Source organism: Orbicella faveolata, unplaced genomic scaffold (genome assembly GCF_042242905.1).
Source record: "Orbicella faveolata isolate gen_17 unplaced genomic scaffold, um_ofav_v1 contig_35, whole genome shotgun sequence".
Taxonomy (NCBI): domain Eukaryota; kingdom Metazoa; phylum Cnidaria; class Anthozoa; order Scleractinia; family Merulinidae; genus Orbicella; species Orbicella faveolata.
In genome coordinates, this window is record NW_028301564.1 from 6302146 (window position 1) to 6322883 (window position 20738).

The 20738-nt window shown below is 38.7% G+C and overlaps 1 protein-coding gene across 2 annotated transcripts; it reads right to left on the reverse strand.

Annotated features, from left to right (window-relative positions):
* Positions 1-1232: 1232 nt before the first annotated feature.
* On the reverse strand, positions 1233-18760 carry LOC110047644 (rho GTPase-activating protein 24-like). 2 transcript variants are annotated; one of them, XM_020753397.2, is made up of 13 exons: positions 18597-18760; positions 16632-16736; positions 15425-15527; positions 15204-15322; positions 13163-13283; positions 11844-11921; positions 11546-11680; positions 9970-10063; positions 6413-6509; positions 5646-5779; positions 4405-4538; positions 3549-3696; positions 1233-2853 (listed from the first exon to the last, which is right to left on the reverse strand). In XM_020753397.2, the coding sequence occupies exons 1-13, from the start codon at positions 18642-18644 to the stop codon at positions 2763-2765; spliced, it is 1407 nt and encodes a 468-aa protein (XP_020609056.1). In that variant the 5' UTR covers positions 18645-18760; the 3' UTR covers positions 1233-2762. The 2 variants fall into 2 exon arrangements, with proteins under 2 accessions (XP_020609056.1, XP_020609057.1); XM_020753398.2 differs by having other exon boundaries at positions 4405-4502; positions 18597-18759.
* Between the last annotated feature and the right edge of the window lie 1978 nt (positions 18761-20738).

The following is a 20738-nucleotide window of genomic DNA, read 5'->3' on the forward strand; positions in this document are numbered from 1 at the left end:
TTTTTAAGCAAACAACCTACAACGGGTGGCGAAAACGTAAAACGCGGCGTGCAGGAAGACATGACAATCTTTGAAAAATCCTGCCTACGTCCCTGTCTTGCTTTCCGAGATAAAAATCGAAGGCAAACTAAACTTTACCTTGCGAAGAAACCTTTGTAGATTACTTTGCAGTGATACTATCAAAGCCACCAAATTCTCTTCCACATTCGACACCAAAAAACCCTACATTATCACGCTTTGTCCACAAGTCGTGCATGGGCTAATACATTTAAAGTGGTACTCTGACGAAAATCGCATCTTTCCTATCGCAGCCATTTTAAAACACAAACAAGTAGCCTGTGTGAGACGAAAAATGCTGTTTACTACATTCAAATATCTCTTCGTTCCAGAGATATTTAAGTTTTTAAAATATGCAAATTGCACCAGTGATGTCATACACAACCAAATTTTGGTCAAATATGATGAAAAAGATATCTCAGCCAATTTGAATCAGAAATGTTCGATTCTTTGCAGTAAGATTCTACTAGATGTGCTCCACAATGCGAGGTGAACAGTTTGGTTACCACGGCAACACACTGGGTTCCAGACCACCCCAATATTAAAGGCATTTCTGGCCACCTTTGGCGTTCCATTTGATATTTGCAAATGGTGCCTCATGTGCTTGATCCAGCAAGCATATAAATATGTTAGCTCAAGTTTGTGGCCTCGTTTAATGTTTTGCGAGCTGAAAATCACTAACATATTGAAATCAAGAGGGTGGGGACTGGAAAAGACTGAGTTGCCATGGGAACAAAATTTTTTGTAGCCGTAGGTGTGTTTCCTGCAGAACTATTAGCCTACCAAGTTTCAATGGTCTACGCTGCAAATTGACCAAGATATCTATTTATATACTCGATATAAAATTGGGTTGAGTTTATGACGTCATCAGTCATCTCATTTGCATATTTTACATTAAATATCTCCGGAACTAATGTAGATATTTGCAAACGGTAAACGGCGTGCTTATTCTTTCATGGAATTCTATGTGATATACCTAAAAAATCAAGGGGGAAAAATTCGATCATAGTACCACTTTTAACTTCTATTTGAAACAAGCCAGCAGAAGGGAGGGTGCATTCATATCAAGATTGTCTGGAATGTTAGATCGGGAATCTTAAATCAGGAATGTTTGGAATACTTAGCTCTCGCGTGACTGAAACGAGTAAAAACCAATGGAGAATAAAGAGAGGACATCAGGAGTTAGGCCACTTTAATGTACAAAAATAGTTACAATATGATCTAAAATAAGATTTTCTTCTGAAACGAGAAAAAATGTATGAAATGTACATTTCTTTAATTCCTCAAACGCAGATCGTAATAAATTGTAAATCTAACTATCGCGGTTTATTGAATACCGTAAAATTCCAGTTAAAATCCCACCCCCCTATCATCTCCAACTCCGATTACAGGCCTAAAAGATATGCCAATATAACGATTGAACCGGTCGAGTTCCCTTTGGTAAAGAAGCTTTAAGTTCATTAAATGGACGAATCATCTTAAAAACAGCGTAAGAACAGTTATCTCGACTCTTGCCTTATTAGCTAATTCCGAAATGATTTTATTCCTGGTTATATGCGGTAATCAAATACATGTTAGAATAGTGTAATTCATGCTATTGTATGTAAGCAATAGAGCACTTTTTCCGTGTTTACGTAGCCTCGTCTAAACACGAAGAGGGTTGGGAGAATTCGAGACGGCTATGCAAACCCGCAGTCGAGAGTTTACATAATTTTCGAGAATTCTCCCAACCCCTCAAGTATTTAAATGGGGCTATGTAACCACGGAAAAAGTACTCTATTGCTTTTATAAAATATTTTCAAAAATACGCGCGATTCTAAAACGTCACAGCCGTGTTTACATACTCTCATCTGAACACACCTATGGACTAATGAAAGCGCGTAGTATATCAGTTATTTTATAAATTAAAATACATGCTGGAATAGTGTAATTCATGCTATTGTGTTATATCATATAAATCAAACATATACTAGTTATGTAACGTTTTCGAATGGTTTATCATGGAATAACCCACGAGTCATCACGATTATTTTCTCGGTATACACAGAAACCTTTGTGACAAGTGGGATATTATTCCGTGGTATACCACGAGAAAGTATTGCATAACTATGATACCATTCTCTACAAATATGGTAAGCGTATGCATCATTTTTATTTGTATTTGATTTTAGTTGTCTATATTTTGGGGCGTTTATAATGAAACAATCATTCCACTCGCGCTTGTTGGATATGAAATGATTAGAGCCAAAGAGGCGCCTAGTACCTCGTTGAATATCTATCCTCTTATATTCAACGCGCACTCGTGGAATAAATGTTAGTATATCATAGTATACTAACATTTGCTAATATAGTGATAAATCTATTACAGTATGTCTGCTTCCCCCCTTCAAGTTTATAGGCCCACCTAAAATCTTTACAGAGTTGTATAAAACCCAGGATATACAAACAAGGTTTTACGATAACATTCTGTGTCCACTAACCAAACGAAGGTTTGCATTCGATAGAGCGGCGGCATGCGAAAGACAAAGCAAAAGCGCGAGGAGGGTAAAAAGACTGAGAACAGTCCAGAAATCTAAAACAGAATGTACCACCAATACGAAGCTACTGTCCCTGCCCTGATATCGACGACTGTGTAACATATCTATTGACATCAGAGAGAACTGTGTACAGGCTTTTGAGATGATAATTTAACACAAAAGTCTTTTTCATGTCTGAGGCGGCTCCCAGCTTCCGTATTTAGCGCAGAATTCTTCCATAGCGGACTGCAGTTTTACCAGCCGGTCCTCAGCGGACACTCTACAAAAAATAAAGACATCGTCACGGAATTGATCTTAAATGGTGTTTGTAAAACACTGTGCTACAATATCTACACTGTCACTTGCAGTGCCATAGTCACAAAGACAGAAGCATTTCGTCACTTCTAACGCCAAGCAAAAGAAGTGTTCGGTGGGTGATGGCCATTCAGCACTGCTTTTCGCAAATCCATTAGTGATACGATCATTTGCTATCTTCTCAGGATGACTACGTGGTCCGCACAGCACAGTTATCAGCACGGCCAAGCTGTTAACAAAGCCACCTTCTCGACACAAATCTTCAACTTGGTTACTTCCTTAGCATGCCATAAGAAGGTGGGAAAGGTGGAAAAAATTTGATCCCATTTTCTTGTCTAATAGGGAACCGTGCCCTCAGTAACTATGCTGCTATCGATCAGCTAAGAACTGTTTTTTTACTTAAACCAGTTGTGTTTTGTCTACATGGTCAGCTATTTAACGTTGATTGTTCCCTCATATTTTTGTACTTAGAGCAAGTTCTCGTGATTTGAATCAATAAATGAACATCTCTACACTTGCCCATCTTTTCGCTCCGGATTTCGCAACGAATTAAACTAGAATATGCGTGACATCACAGATTATGCGCGACGAACATTTTTATTAGGATGAGGAAGAGAAACCACAAGCTCTGACAGCAGTTATATTAAGTATTTCACTCACCTTGCCCGTAGCTCGTCTTGTAACCGAATTGTCAACATCTCTTGAACTTTGCAAGCGCTTTCAAGTTTTACCTGAAGATCTTTAATTTGCTGTTGCTGGAGTTCTAATTCATTCTCTAACTCTTGGATGTGGCTTCGTGGATCTTCGGCTAAGATAAAATCAATTAAGCTCTTTCAGTCCTAAGATGTCCTTTTAACAATGAAAACTGCCGTACTCTCAACAAAACCTTTTCACTTGTAAAATACGTAGCCATTTTAGTGGCTGGGTACTCTCGGAGTGCTTTCTTTTTTATCTCAGATGAGGCATAGAAGCTTACTCACACTTCTTATTCAATCAAGATAGCATATCTGTGGTCAGGTATTGTTTTATTTCTTCCCCGACGTGAAAGAGGAGAACGCGATGGCAGGGCAGATCGTAGGGTTAAGTCTCGCCACATACTCACACTGTCATCCATGGTTAATAAAGAATTCAATGTGCCTTACACTATAGGCTGTCAGCAGTTTCTACATTCTGCAGCCATGTTTAAGATGTCTTTTGTAGCGGCAAGGCGCCGGGGGGGGGGGGGGGGAGTTAATATTTTTCTCCTTTGCTCACTCCAGAAAGGCCTTGCAGGCATTCATTATGTTTTTCCTGGGTTTGCAATTCTGACGCTTCATGACAAGACGAGAAAAGGTGTATTTCTGTTATCTTTAACAAAATACCATTACCGTAACTTCGTTAGTGAAGCTGATGTTTCAAGTGTTAGCCGTTCAGGGCAAAGTCTGACGAAGAGCTACCACCAGACTTCACTAACGCGCTACAATAGTTACTTTCCCTTTATCAACTTCATCTTAACACCTTCCCCTCAGCCCCATACCTATGTCCTCCTCATGCTCAGGCTGGTAGTTCATGATTGGCTGTGACCTCTGCATCCGGGGGGAATCAGAGTTGAAATCAATCAGATTTGAATCACCACTGTAAAGGAAAGCACCATCACACAGATTTAGGATCCTAGAATTAGAGGTTAGAATTATTCACTCATGTCGTGTGAAAAAAAACATTTCTGCCAGAGAAAATATTTAGTATACCATTTCACTCTGAAGTAACTTTTCAAACACAATGAAAACACAACAAAAGAAAACCTTGGGTCTTTCTGTTAGAATGCGGGTACCAATAGTCTGACTTCTAAAAACGCGACAGAAACACAGAACTAGCATGAGCTGTTGACGTAAAGATGGCATGACCAAAAAGATAATCCAAAAAATAAAGAGACGATAAAATAAACGACTTATTTTCCTTCCTTTTTCTGTCATTGTTTTCTGAAAGAAATTCTCTGTATTTCTTTCACTCAGGCCTCGTTAACGTTTAGGAGAACTCAAAACAGTTGTGGAAACACTCGCCGGTTTTCTCTTTTCCCCAAACTTTCCCCTGCTCCCAAATGGTTTCTCTCTCGTCTTTCTCTCAATCAAATGTTAGGCACGAAGTAAAAACAAAACCATTCGTGAAGAAAGAAAACCTCTTGCACCAGGGTGCACAAACTTCTATGGTACATCCTCGAATTAGTGCCTCCCCTCAAATAAGCGCCTCTCCTCTCGGTCAAAATTTAAAATAAGCGCCCCCCCCCCCCCCCTCGAATATGTGGCCCCCTCTTCTCCCCTTGGTTTATGGAAGAGTGCTGAGACAACAAATGATGTATAGTTTTGGTCGTGTTCAACCACGAGCGAGTGATTATCGATTCATTCAAGCACTGTACATTGATTGTCTCGACGAATGGTGGTATATTACGTAGTTTTTCAAGAGAGACAGGATCCTTCTGAGACTTTTGAGGGACTGACACATACATGTATAACAACAACAACAAAAAAACCATCATATCTGACTACAATTTGGGAAAAATTAAATAAGCGCCCCCCCCCCCCCCACCCCCCTTCATTAAGCACCTCCCTCGAATAAGCGCCCCGCGTCTTCGTCTAAATTTAAAATAAGCGCCCCGGGTGCTGATTCGAGGATTTACGGTATTCGTGTTTCTATAACTTGCTAGAAATACGGAAAATGTGTTATATTTGTTACATTAATTCTACTGGAACAGTTTAAATACAAAACTCAAGAGATAGTTACCCTGAATGCTGTCGCATGGGGTGAAGGTCTTCATCTTCCGTTTCAGGGAAAAACAGATCATGTTTTCTGATTAGAATACTGATGAGCTCGGTGACAAGGTTTGTACTCTCCATCATTACCTGAGGGTCCTCAGACTAAAAAAAAACATTGTCAAATGATCAACAAATGGACAGATTAATATACAAATTAAAATTGGCCGTAATCTAACTTGGAAGTGACTGAGATTTGACCAGTGACAAATTCCAACATGGTAAACGTAATACTGGTATTTAAAAACACCAGGCATTTGGCATTTCCCTCGGCTTTACCTATTAGATAAAGACTGCATACGAGCCAAGTGGCCCACCAGGCCAGAGCTTATCGCGGTTTCTGTAGCATGAAGTGACCAGTATTTCTACTCCCCCCTGGATGGGATGCTAGTCCATCGCGGGGTTACCCCCAGCATTAAATTCACTGGTACCCATTTGTACACCTGGGTGGAGGGAGGCACTATGAGAGTCAAGTATCTTGCACAAGAACACAACACAATGTCCCCGGCCAGGGCTTGAACGCAGACCGTTCGATCCAGAGTCGAGCGCACTAACCATGAGTCCACTGCGCGTGAATACATCCCTCTTATTTCCCCACACGAATCAGAAAGCACCAGCAAGAATGTACTTGTCTCTATGCAATGTACAGAATACGTCTTTGCTCCTTAATGTACTTAGTATTTGAAACTGGGAAAAATCACGTCCTTTGACATTCAAGCCAATGACTTGGTAACTCACCCCTGACCGGAGGATATTTGGTCCGAATACCATTGCAAGGTTTCTGACATTCATCTTGTTTTGTTCGCTGTGTTCTTGAACCTCAAACAGAAAACGACTGAAATAAAATTTATCACACTGTAAAATGAGGCAAATTAGACCGCTTTGTTGGTTGAGATAATTACAACATTAATATAATTGAAAGAGACACTTTGTGGCATTGGCTGTTTTCACATCAATGTGAATTATCTAGTATCTTGATGTGAATTCGAGATGGTTCTCTTGTCTCTGATTCACATTTCATATCACTCTTTCATTACAAAACAACTGCTTTAGTAATTCAAGTTATTTTCATGAGCAAGGACAAAATTACATCAACTCGGAAAAAAAGCCGAGTTCTAGATGGGATCTGAACTCTTAACCCTTTGAATACCAAAATTTTGCCAAAAAATACCGTTTTTAACCGTTTAGTCAGGTTTTTTAGCTGCCATGACGCTAAATAAGCCTAAGTTGTGCTAAAAAAGCTTTTTTTTTTGCTAAAAGGAGAGCTTTTCCGAGGATTAGGTACAAAATTGAGCAAAACTTCAATTAGGGGCATGCGCATAAGCCAAAAATTTTTTTTTTTGCCATTAATCGTTCTCAATTTCGTTTGTTGGCCCTTTCCTTTCTGTTTTCATCTGCCCTTTTACACTGGCTACCTTTTGCATTGTATGTTCTTTCTGGCTGCAGTGAAAAGTTGGATGTTAATTACGGGCGAAGCCTACAAATGGACCTTGATCAATCATAGGCGTTGTGGACCATTTTACCACCGTTTTTGCACCAAAACTGATAACCTTGTTTTTCGATTTGCGACGTCGGAATGTCGTCGATATCTAAACCTGACCATTGTGCGGAAAGGGCTAGCCTAGCACTACTATCAGCTTATCAAGAATATCTGATGACATTTAAATTGATGACGTGACAAGTGGTACAAAGAGCACGACCATTAATTACGCATACATGCGTAGTTGGTATTCAAAGGGTTAACGCTCCGTGATCTAGCCAGACGCTCTAACCACTGAACTACTGGAGACTCTATGGTGAGTAAGGGTGAAATGGGGACATGCAACACCGCAAAAATATTAACGAACACCGCATCACCGCAAGAAATGTCAGCGAAACACCGTCACCGCAACACATATTTTTAGCACCATGATTCCTTCACCTACACTTAAAATAGTACTTTTATACCTCAACAATTTTCCACAAAATAAACACATCACAACACTTTTCATTGCGCATATGCTGATACTACTGATGCCTATAAATCAGTTTTCTTGCTCTTGCCGAAGAAACCTTGCGCGAAGCTACTGTAGGAAGCTGACAAAGAAAAAAGAGAGGAGGCTCGAGAGATGGCCTTTACCCCAGATCCCTCTCTTCTTTTACTTCGCTCACTTTTCTTGGTGTATAAACCCACTGACTGAAGCCCTATCTTGACTGAAAGTATGGCTTTAAGGACCTAGTTGCGTTTGCGTTCGATATCGATAATCGTTTGAAAAAATAGAAGGTCAAGTCACAGGACCTTGGAGCTGGTATAGACCAGTATCAGAATGACCTATAGACAAACCGAATGGCAAAAGGGAATAAATAGTAAACGTGTGTAATTTACAAAGCTTCCATAGCTTATAGAAAGCCTTCTTCCTTCCCTGCCGACGCGACATCTGAATATATTTTGTGGCCGGTAATTTTCGTCACCTTTTCCTTTTTAAATACGTTTCTTTTTTCGTAGAAAAAAGCTGCGCAGTCAATAATACGTTATATTCGGCCTTGTCGTTTCCAGAATTTCCAGGATTGTTTCCATCCTCGCTCCTCCACGTGTCTACCGAACACTGAGCTCCGGGTGGCAGAGGTTGAGTTACTTGTCAAGAGTTACGTATAAATGAAAACAGCTTCGGATTGGCAGCCGAAGCATATTGAAGATTGACTAGAAAGTGATGGTCTGTATTTTGTTACAAATTATTAAACTCAATGGTACGTGTTTCTCATAAATTAGCATGCATTAACGAAGTTTACAAGCTAAATTCAGGTCAAATTTAGGTTTGAGAAAGGTAAATCAAAAAAGCACAACACCGCAAACAATTTCATTTCACCGAACACCGCAGCGTGAAAAACACAAACATCGCACACCGTAGGGATTGAGATCACCGCAACACCGCAAGTTAAGATTTTATTCACCGCATCATCGCATTAAAAAAACATCAAAACCGCAACACCGCAAATCCCCATGTCCCCCTCTGAAATGGGAGTCTTTGACTGGAACCACATCGTGTGGTCACACAGCCATGACAGATGACGGAGGGTCGTGGGTTCAAATCCCATCTGGAACTCAGATTTTTTTTTTCGAAGTTGATGTCATTTCTACATTAAATATTTCTTGTAATACTCACTAAGGACAAAATTCCTTCAAATAAAATATCTCAGTTTTGTGTTAGGATTTTCAGACACTTATGTCAAACACAAACTAAGTGCCACACCCCTAATAAGCTCCTTTAGTAGTTACTATTTGCGTTCAAGAAACGCCCTCCCTTGAGCTTAAAGATAAGAAAACTGCCCTGGGCACTAGATTAACCCACTGCAGTACACAAAGACAAAATTTAGTTAAGAATATCACAGTGTCAGATCAGCTGGACTTCATTTATCAACAGTAAGTGAAAGTTCAGCTACTTTTCAAAACTGTATGTGCATGTTTTGTTTTCAAGACCATTTGAGGGTGATCAGGGGGGAAATAAAAGATAAACACGAAGGCTTGACAAGTCAAGAGAGGGGCTGCATTGATAGAAATCAGCTTTTGCAATTAAAAAGGAAGCAGTTTCCATGACAGAATTTAACAATGGAAAGGTAACCATAACATCAGTTCACGCCAAATCATTGTTAGTTTTCTTATTATACTGTAATGTGTTTAACAAAGGGGTTGGTGTGGGGTTTGAAAAAGTATAGTCACCATGGGCAAAAAGGGTGTGTTCACATTGGTATAAAAAGAAGATCTGCAAATTACATGTAGTTACCCTACAAATACTGCACATGTACAAGTAAGTTAAACTTAATGTCATGGGTGACAAATTACTCCTTAATTTTGGTGCAAAATTTCAGCATTAATTTATAATTTGACATGTGCAGTTACAAAATTTCCATCATGGGAACTTTTGACACAAAATTTCTCGATACAATAAACAAGTCAAAAACCCAGGATTGTAAGTGAAATTTGTCACCCACGACATCAGGGCTCAACTTTCAGAAAAAAACCTTGGGCCAGCTGGCCCCTAAGTTTTCAGATTTGGCTGCCAGCAGAAGTATTTTAGTTACTAAACTTTGCATTTTTAAGTTACTGCGTATTTCTCAAGAAGAACACCATTTCAAAGGCTACATGTGTGAAAACAAGAAGTGTAGTTTGGTATTTGACATTCATTCCACTCATTCGATGAATAAAAATTTAAAAAAATTGAATTAAGAATTTTGACAAAACATGTGAGAAATTATTCCCTAATTTCACTTGTCACCATTTGATTATCCATACTAACCCAACAGAAAACAACACTCACCATAAATACACTAAAAGGATGTAGTTTGGCTTTGGAAGTGTTTTGAGCTGCTTTTGTATTGCAGTAATACCATCCTCCTCATACATTTCATAACCTGGGTAAACAAAAAAATAATCATGACCAGGTACAAGACAAAACAACACCACATAAAGTACAGAGGAAACTATTTCACAATTCAGATTAGAAAGCTTTAACATCTGGTATATATCTTGTGTACTGTCCACTACACATATAATCAAACCAGAATTATTCACTGTACATGGATATGTGCCCTGTTTGGTTATTTACTTCAAAACTCAGTGTAGGATTCAAAGCTGTTTGAACACCTCTATTTTCACCAATAATCGCTGATAATGTACAGTACCAAAAATATCCACACCCTCCCCATGGAGGTGCAGTGAAGGCATAGCGGCCTTGTGGTTAGTGCCAAGTGGTCCAGGATCATGACCAGGGATCATGACCAGGGACATTTTTGTTGTGTTCTTGGCCAAGACACTTTTATCGCTCCAACAGTGTCTCTCTCCACATAGATGTATTTGTAAATGTGTACCGGCGAATTTAATGCGGGGAAACCCTGCGATAGACTAGCATCCCATCCAGCTACAGGGGGGAGTAGGAATACTCCTTGTCACTTCATGTGACTGCAAAGTTCTGGAGATAACTGCTGGCCTTATTTTAAAATGGCCCTCTTAGCTTGTATGCAGACTTTACGTTTACCTGTCCATGGAAGATCTTTGATAATTCTGAGGGAGCGGTGAGTCTCGAAAGCCAAAAACTTTAAAGGAGACAATGAAGCTCTTTAACTAGCATTTCTCGATGGGCAGGGATTCAAAACCAGAAAACCTTCCATGGAGCATATTATAATAATTGTTAATATAAATTTCTGGAACAACAAAATCATTTTGATTATTCAAAACTGAAAGACACATGAAGTGTAAGCGTTTACAATGCAAAAATCTTGAAGCCATTATTGATATTGGGGAGCAGGGATTGCACAGTGGTGAGAGGGCTTGCCTCCCATCAATACATGTATGGCCAGGTTCAATTCTGGCCCAGTACCATATGTGGGTTGAGTTTGTTGTTGGTTCTTCCCTTGCTCTGAGAGTTTTCTCCATTTTCTCTTGTTTTCCTTCCTTCACAAAAACCAACACTCCAAATTCCAATTCGGCCAGGAAAGGGGATCGGCATGAAAACCAGCTTAGGCTGATGTAGCTTTCTCTCTAAACATTGTAATTTATTTAATGATAATAATAATAATAATAATAATAATAATAATAATAACAATAACAATAATAATTATTATTACTTACATAGCACGATTTTCCATGACAAACATGATCAAATGCACTTTATTATTATTACTGTTATCATTATCATTACCATTACCATTACCATTACCATTACCATTACCATTACCATTACCATTACCATTACCATTACCATTACCATTACCATTACCATTACCATTACCATTACCATTACCATTACCATCACCATCACCATTACCATTATCATCATTATCATTATCATCATTATCATTATCATAATTGCACATGGTGTAAATGTCACAACTTACATCTTGCAGCAGTAAGAAACACTTCAAAGTAGTCATATGGTATGAGTGGCTCAGGAAGTTCTCTGAAGTAAGACTTCAGTACTGATGCTACAGAATGCACTTCAGCTTTGTTACTTTCAAGCTCTGGACTCCCTCCTGATGACAAACAAATTAGATCCAAGACAAACAAGGTGCTAAGGTGGTCAACTTATAATATGTACATGTATTCAAGAGATATTACACAGAACTACATGTAACAGTCAAACTAATTTGCACACAGTTTCATAAGACATCTCGTAAATTATTTGGCATGCTGTACCTCTATTAAAGGCATCCTTCAATTCTGCCACATTTTTTGCCTGTCCAGGTAATCTGAATAGTCCTTCCTCTGATAAACCTTTGAGAATACATGGAAATTGATCTATTTTAGGTTAATTTTTAATTCATTATTGTAATAAACAAATAAATAAATAAATAAATAAATAAATAACAGAACTACAATGTCATATAAATTGTTCACATAGACAACAAACAATAGCAGAATAGTTAATACGTGTAGTTATCTCTTCGTTATCTAAGGTTTCCAAAAGTGACCACTGTATGTGAAGTGGATCTAAACAGAATGAAACCCAAGGGAAGGATGAGAAGCTACATCAGCAGAGCTCAAAAAATATATTCAAATTCCAGCTTGCCCTTTGGGCAAGTAACTCTCAAATTTTGCTTGTCTGGGGCACTTCCCCCAAGGTTTTTTAAACTCATTAATAATTCATGAAGCCGAAAATGGAAGTCATTCACTTAAACCCATCCATCTTCTTAGTACATGTTTGTGTACATGTACTTGCTTGCTATTTCCTGAATTAAGCACTGGGTATCTTCGAAAAACCTTGAATTAATGTTTCTAATCTGTTGAAGGTCGTGTTGACCATCTTGCCTAGCTCCAAAAAAGTCATTTTAAAGAGAGGCGCATAAAATTAAAAACACAGAATAACAAACAATTTGGCTATTCCTCTTCAGTTTGAAACAGGCACAGTGTCAAATTTGTAAAGCCAACAAGTACACAGTTGTTTTCATTTGGGTGATTGAAAAATAGTTTCAGTTGAGTGAAAATTTCTTTGTTTGAATGAAAAACTATTTTCCATCAAACTGCAGGAACACTGAAAATTTTTTGATGACTCACTAATCAATTTCTTTTTAATACCATTAATAATACTTTTTACTCCGCAAGGCGGCACCCAAGTAAGCTTCTATTAGAGACCTTAAGGTTGTGTTCTATTGGGATCAACCATTTCAACTGCAACCAGTTTGGGTTGATACAGTTGACATTTCTCAAAAAAAAAAAAAACACTTTTCCAACAGTTTCTAGTTGAAACACGGTAACTCCTGGGCACAGTCCTTACATGAGCTTCAATCATGCGACATAATCACGCAAATGTTTCTCAACCATTTCAACGTGGTTTGAGGCTGGTTGAAAAAGCTGATCAACCAAACCAACTGACAGTATCAACCGACAGATGCCTTAAGTACACATGATCCAATCTGCCTGTAAATTTAACCAAGGATTTTGACGAAATTAACACAGCTAAATCCACCAAACCACAACACAGTAGATTTGTACATATGGTATAAATACATGCTTACCATTTGCCCTAATGAAATCTACACATTTTTGTACAATGAAAGGCACATATCCTCCACCACGTCTTGTTTCAAACCTCACAGTTTCAGCCAAACTTCGACCAAACATTCCCCCTCCTACAGGCTGAATGAATGAGATAAAGCTTATTAGAAACTGAATGTAAAACAGACATGGCAACTGAAGATTCTAATACCATTGTCCCTTTCACATTCATAACAATTCTTATAACTGGACAGCAAAATCAGTTTATAATATGACTCAGAGGTCACTGCTATTGAATTAAATAGCATAAACACTTCAAAGATAGCATGTACAGGTTCCTGCCAGAATGGTTTATAGTTTTATAGTGCACAGGATGACAGAAGTTATTAGTCTGAATCTGTCAACTTGAGTACTGTAGGTAACAAACAGTTTACTGTAGGTGGCATAATTACTGGCTGCAAGCACATTTCTACAGGGCATCATGTACATACATGAACAAGTGTAAGGACACTTGGTATCATAAAATGGTATCTTGGTATCATAAAAATCATAAAATGTTGAATATAATTATGCTACGGGTAACTTAAATTATAAAAAGCAATTTCATAAATTTTCAAACCTAAGCAAGTACTAAAAAGTGATTTTTTATGTAGGTAAGGTAAGGTCTGTTGCCATTTGGAGAATCCAAGGGTTCTTAAATATAATTACTTAAATATAATTAATTAGTCCTTCACTCTGGTCACTGCAGAATGAAGCAATTCAAGCCCGAGTTATTGATAAACAAGACAGTCAATAAATATTCCATGCTTAATCAGCTTCTACACCAGATGCTTTTGGCTTATGCAATAACAAGAAATAACTTAATATTTCCTATGAAGTGACCCAGGTGCACAAACTTCATCTTGGCTGGTTCTTTCATGCTGTGGAAACCCCCCCCCCCAGGAGGGGGGGAGTACTCCCAGAAAAATCGGTGGGGGTGTGCAGCCCGCTTCCCAAAACCCTTACCCTATTTATGACCAAAATCTGCAATATTCCCTACCCTATTTATGACCTGACCAAAAATTCGAAACCCTATTTATGACCTAACCTTTAAGGTCATTCCCCAGTATTGCATTGCGCATCCCTACTGCGCATAATTTCAAGCGTGATTAGCGTGCGCGCATTAAAAAATGGCGGCTTTTTCTTTACAGCCAGACCTCGTCATAGAGATAAATCGTCATTTTCTCGCAAACGAGTATGGTGACCTATCATTTTTTTCTGTTGTTTTGAATTGAGTAATAAATTTCTCTGTGTAAACTAAATATGGACCAATTCTCAGTGTAAAACAGAAAGCAATCGTCGGAAACGTGAATTTAGCAAGCAATCGTGACTACAATCATGGTGCTATTATAAGGATTTATATGGATATAAACAAGGTGCTTTTGCTCCTAAATGAACATGGGGACCCCTCATTTTTATTTCAAAATTTAAGTTCCTATAATATTTAAACAATCGATAGGCAAAGTTTCACAAAAACCTCAGTGCAGGTTCTATTTCAACGGAATGACCTTAAATCAAAACCCTGTTTCAGACCTGCGTTACAATAAGTTCCCTAGTTCAGACCAATGTTAAATTACCGTAACCATAATTTGTGAAGGGCTTTTGTTGATTTTCTTTTCGATAATGACAAAAAAGTGGCTTCTTTTTAAAAACATACCCATATCAAGGTTAGAGTGCAAAAACCATACCCTATTTATGACCAAAATGGCCAAAATCAGCTAAAATCGATACCCTATTTATGACCAAAACAGCTGAAAAACCATACCCTTTGGGGCTGCACATACCTATATAGCCCATATAAGGGAGCACCCCCTCCCCCCCTCTCCCTGGGTGGAAACCAAAGATAAGCAGCAGCTTGATGTGCCACTAGTATAACCCTTTTGGGTTATACTAAAACAATGAGACTGCTCACTATCATTTTCTATTCACTTTGATAGTTAAATCAGGGCATTACTTCTTACCAACTATCAAGTCAAGAGTAATTGTTACGCATGTCTCCTAAACTTAGTTAACACAGCTTACTGCATAAATAATCCTATTTATGGCTCGTATCCATTCATCCATTTCTTGCTGGGATGAGGCAATCAAAACAAAGGTATCATGGTTACTTGAAACTGGTCGGCCTTCCTTGTCTTTGCCGGCTGAAATCAAGCAAGTCCATTAGAGTGTTATTTAATTTAAAATCCTAAAATTAAACATTGAAACTTTTGCTATCACAATGTAAACAAGATTGAGTCGCTTACAAACAATTTCAAATTTGAATTTTCCGGGCTCTCCAGGATCCAGTGGATATCTAACAACTTCATTCCCTGGCAAAGGAATGGAAGCAATGGGTGTCTTTGGTTCCTAAAAGACAAGAAATAGCTAATAATTATTATAGAACTATTTACTAAATTACAGAACCTTTGCATACTTGTCAATAATTGACATTTGTGTTATAATTCAAAATAAAACTGTTAAATGCAAATGTGAAAGCTGACTACAGTGGGAATACCACAAGGAAAAACACTCCAAGATTATTTAATTTAAACTCATCTCCAATAGATGAGCTTGGGAACTGATGCCTTATAGGTTGGCAGGGGACCTGAGCACTTCAGGCACAGCAGGGAGGTATCCATGGCAACCCTGCAAGCGGGAACCACCCCTGCAAGCAACTGAGTCCACAATGATTCGCCAAAACGTTAGCAACACACGGCAGACAGAAATCCAGAAATATAGCTGGCTAGATGAATGATCCGCGAAGATCAGCTGCAAAGCGACAAAAAGTAAACAGGCCACGAGGCGAGCTGCAAGCTAATGAGGTCACCCCGCAGGTCACGTACGCAAATGGGGGTGACCCCTGGCCGCATTGGCTCATGATTAACTTTGCCTTAATTATATTTAGCCACATTTAACCTCTCTGGCAGCACTAACTTCATTTTTATACGTTTCATTTGCAGATCATATCAGCTGTAGTAAGGTTTGCAAAAAAAACAACAAAACACAGTACCAAAATCTAACTAGTACAAAATCTGGCTGGTTAAAAATTGCTTTACATGTGGTTAGTATAATCTGACATGTAACTTGCCATTAAAGCTAAATGCGTTCAAAGGTTAGTCTTGAGCTCTGAATGAGTGAACATACATGAACATAATTTTTGAATGAATTTGAAAGTTGAATTCACCATCTAAATCTGGTTGATTAAAATCTTATTAATTTTTAATATTAACAGTACAGTCAAGGGGAAAAAAGCTAGAGATGACTGACTGACTGACCGGCTCACTGACTGGCTGACTGACCAACTGGCTGACTGGCTGACAGGCCGCCTGGCCACCTGGCCAAACAACTAACTGCCAGTTTAAACCACACTAATGCTGTCTAACAGTCATGTATTCTAAATAGAAAGGTCATTTATGTATATAAATACACCATAACTTTCAGTTGATATGTTACAATTTTAATTTTACTCACATTATTATCCCTGAAATAATACAGCTGATCTCCCTTAAGTTCAAACCATCTTGACCTCAAGTTTCTATATCGCCCACCCTGCTTGCGAAGCCAGCCACTGTGTTCCTATTGATCATAACAACATGGTACAACTGTTTTCGAACATTCTGTCATGTGTATAAAAATATTAAAAACTAAAAGCTTCCAAATGATAGGAAACATTAACAAAACATTTAGATCCGAAGTAGAATTTTCCACAGTTCGCACACTCCAATTTGCTGATCACACCATACTTCTTTCTGGCGTTAGTTAGGACCGGGCCACCATTACAGACCAATTTTCAATTTGGCTGGTTTTAAAATGCCTGGAAAAATCAAATTGCAAGACCAGAAATAAAACTGATAAATCAAATTTACGGTTGCATTTCAGTTAGGTAAAATGCAAACGTCAATCACACGAAATTAGCGACAAAAATTGTCTTCCATCACAAAACTTGCCATGCAGCCAAATGGGGCAATTTGCATTACAACTGTATTGTTGTTGTTACTCACTATTCAGTGTCAGCAAACCCAGTTGTTTGGGTTTATTTTAATGACCGAAAAAAGGTTAAACAAGCACAGCAGATCATTACTTGCTGCTGCTCTCTTGCACGAACGAAATCTTTGACGGCGACGACTACCACAAGCGCCATATGTCCTGAAGGTAGGACGTGCTCGGCATTTGACTAATAGTACAGGAAAAAAAGTTCGCCTGTCCATGTTTCGATCGGGTATACGAAATGAAAACATCAGTCTGAATGAGGAAGTTCCCTGCTCTTTTCCGTTTCATGACCTCGCTGTCTGTATTGGGAGTCAATATTGACAACTGTTGTGAGCTTTGGCAGCGGGCTCCTTTGTTTTTGCGGAATTTGGAAAAATTGGCCAACCCCACTCAAGCACACCGGTGTCTTTGATGCTTTTTGCCGATTTTGAAATTTTTGAAAAAGCACAAATGAGGGGTCCTAATAGAAAAAAGGCGTGTTGACAGACTTTAATCCCTGGAGTAAACAATTTTTGATAAAATTGGTCATAATGCGACCCGGCCCTTAGGTCTTTAGGGTGTACTAGATGTGATTTGATGGTGTCGAAAGATACATGATAGGTATTGGTCCTCTGTTTGCAAAATGGAGCAAGGTTTTTCCTGATACACCCTGAACATAGGGGAGCAGGATATACTCCGAGTGTGTTTCTGCTGATCTCTATTCTGACTCTCCCTTTCTTTCTTTGGAATTTTTTCACTAATACAACTATGAGAGAAGAATTTGCAGGGACCATGGAAATTCAGTGCCAGGCCAAGACATAGCAGACACCGAAGGTATGGAGACATTATTTAGACACTGAAGGTATGGAGACATTTTGTCATGGGACTTTGACCACAGAAGCTCACATGACAAATAGAGTACTGCCACCAACATTCACTTGACAAAGGCACAGCACTAGCGTCAAAAGCTTGTGACAGCTGGAAAAAACTGGACTCTGTTTTGGTATCTTATATTTAGGTCCTTCCTTTTTGTTGCTTCTTTCTAAGGAAAGGCTTGCAAAAATGCCTTTCAAGCACAAGTATATATAGTGGTCGGATGCGGGAAAAGACAGGCATAAAACATTTCTGAGATATAAGCTTACATACAGGCTAGGTCAAACATTTGGAAGTAAAATGTAGATTGATAATGATTAATTGCCGGATGTAAAAGCAAAATATTGTTTATACAGCTTTGTTTGTTTAGTCTGTGGCCATGAGACGCTCCGAACAGGCTTCGAACATTGCAAAAAACTATATACAAACTACGAAACGTCCAAAATAACTATAGGTAACTGTGTGCGACATGGCTAATGCCTGATTCTAACACTTTGTATTCGACTCTGATTTCCACTTCACTCTTCAATCTTCAAGCTCCAAAACGTTCTCCTACATGTAGCGTTAAACAGCATAACAAGAAATGCTACTTACAATTTTCTGCTTGTGACTTCTAGCCGGTGGTATGGGCTGCCTCTGCATACCGACGCTAAGGTAGAATCTAGAACTTCGCCAAAAAACTAGATGCCATGTACGAGGTCGAGTAAACAGTGAGCAGCCATGTTGAAAACGCCTCTTTCCGGGCACATCCGGAGCCCTGGAACTGACTTATTTGCGAACCAATCATAAAAGAGCTCGGGAATAACGCGCGAAAACTGCCCAACAACTCGCTAGCATCGCTTCAGATCCGGCTGCGAAGCTGGCAGACAAAAGTATTGAGGTGAGTTGACTTAAAAAAATATATGAAAAAATCTTCTTATTTTTTTAGCTTTAAGCCTAAACCGTTGCGTTTCCATGTATTCTGATAGTGCTGAACAACCGAATTTCACTGTGCGCGATTCTTTCTACCTCGCTTCCATTCGTCTTTTTTAAATTTCTTTTCTACTTCTGTTCTCGCTTTCTCGTCTCCACCTTAACCGGCCAAAACGGTGGAATAACCTCAATTGGCTAAGAGCATCGAAATACTCGGAAGCCCTGAAGCGTGGACTATTTCAATAGCCTAATCTACAATCCACGACAAAAGTCCTTGGCACACCTGGATCAGATAGCACGAAAATGCGTTGACAAGCTATTTTGGAAACAATAAGTTACGACATCACTGAAATAGGGAACCCCCTTCCCCTCCCGACAATGTTGGAAACGAGCAATGACGAATTCATCACGATAAACAACATTGAATCGGGGGGAGGGGGCCGAACTGATAAATTTCCCCAACAGAACTGGGCAAGCGTGCAACACTCTTGCCGGGGATTGTACGTAGTTTCGTTTAAAAAAAAAAAAAAAACCGACATGTTGCTTCTAAATGTGTAAAACGAGTGTCAAACGAGGCTTTTGATCGACATAAAATAAAGTTAAGGGATTCATGTAAAGATTTTCAGCTGATCATTCCGACGAAAAGCGTCACGAAAGCGAAAGACACTGTAGCCAGAGGAAATTCTTATTACAACTGTTGTGTGACGTTGTTTCAGTGGGAGTGTTTACATACCGACACTTGGATAACATTGAACCATCCAACGCGCATTTCTCGCAGGTTTCTTGACACTTCTCAGCTTTTTGCACAAGCAGACGCTAAGGAAGGAAACGCTACTGTCGGAAAGTAAAAATCTCGGCATACCCTTATAATATTGAAAACATTGCTTCATTATAGTATTTATAGAATCGAAACAGAAAAAAGTTGCCCCTGCAAGCAAATATCGTTGCTTGCTTTGCAATTTTTCTTGTTATATTTAAAGCCCTTTTCGCATTTGTTTCTAAACGATTCCTAATTAACACATTTCCTTCGAAAATGTTAGAAATATATGTAGAGTGTGACAATCATTGTTAGTGCGTGACAATCATTATTAGCGCGTGACAATAATGCAATTGTTTAGCGTTACATTTGATATTCAAGATGATCTTAGCAGTGACGTAAATCCGATTTCCTTAGCAACCTTATCGAGAGCGTATGTTATAAAAAAAAAAAGGGGGGGGGGGGGGGAGAGGGAAAGAGCTTTCCTTTGCATTTGTGATCAGTGACTAAGACTTTGAGACATAGGGAGTGATTTAGTTGTGACCATTAAAATATATTACGAGATCGAGAATGACTAGTGTTGATATCAACGTTTCCAACAGAAACTTTGTTTGAAGTTTGTAACGCTTGATACAAATCTATTACTGTAAAGGTCTGGTTTCACTAATTTGTGCGAATACAAATCAGAAATCATCCCTTTGCAAGGTTCCTCTGTAGAGGGCGACAGGATAAACCAATCAAAAACGCACATTTGGCAATTCATACCATTAGATTCTATTCCGCATACAGGTGACACATCTATTACCTTCAGCAATATAGATACCTCTTTTTCGACGAACTACATACAAACTGAACAACAAGAAACGATATTCAAACGTTTATTTTTATTCCATGTTATATCGGAATCAATTCAACTCGTACAAAGGATTATGACATACGAAACAGAAAACTGGAGAGCTCAACATTACAGGTCATGGAAATGTCCAAGACGATATTAAACATAATTTTGGGCCATGTTTAACGAACAATTTGCGTCAGACATAATCAACAATCAGTTAGTAAGCAAT

Bases quoted from the DNA above. Each gene is read 5' to 3' on its own strand.
- LOC110047644 (XM_020753397.2), bottom strand. From the start codon at position 18,644: ATGCAGAGGCAGCCCATACCACCGGCTAGAAGTCACAAGCAGAAAATT. The intron at 15,528-16,631 runs GTGAGTAAAATT...CTTGTCTTTTAG, and splicing joins ATTATTTCAGGGATAATAAT to GAACCAAAGACACCCATTGC. The intron at 6,510-9,969 runs GTGAGTGTTGTT...ATTTTATTTCAG, and splicing joins ATCCTTTTAGTGTATTTATG to TCGTTTTCTGTTTGAGGTTC.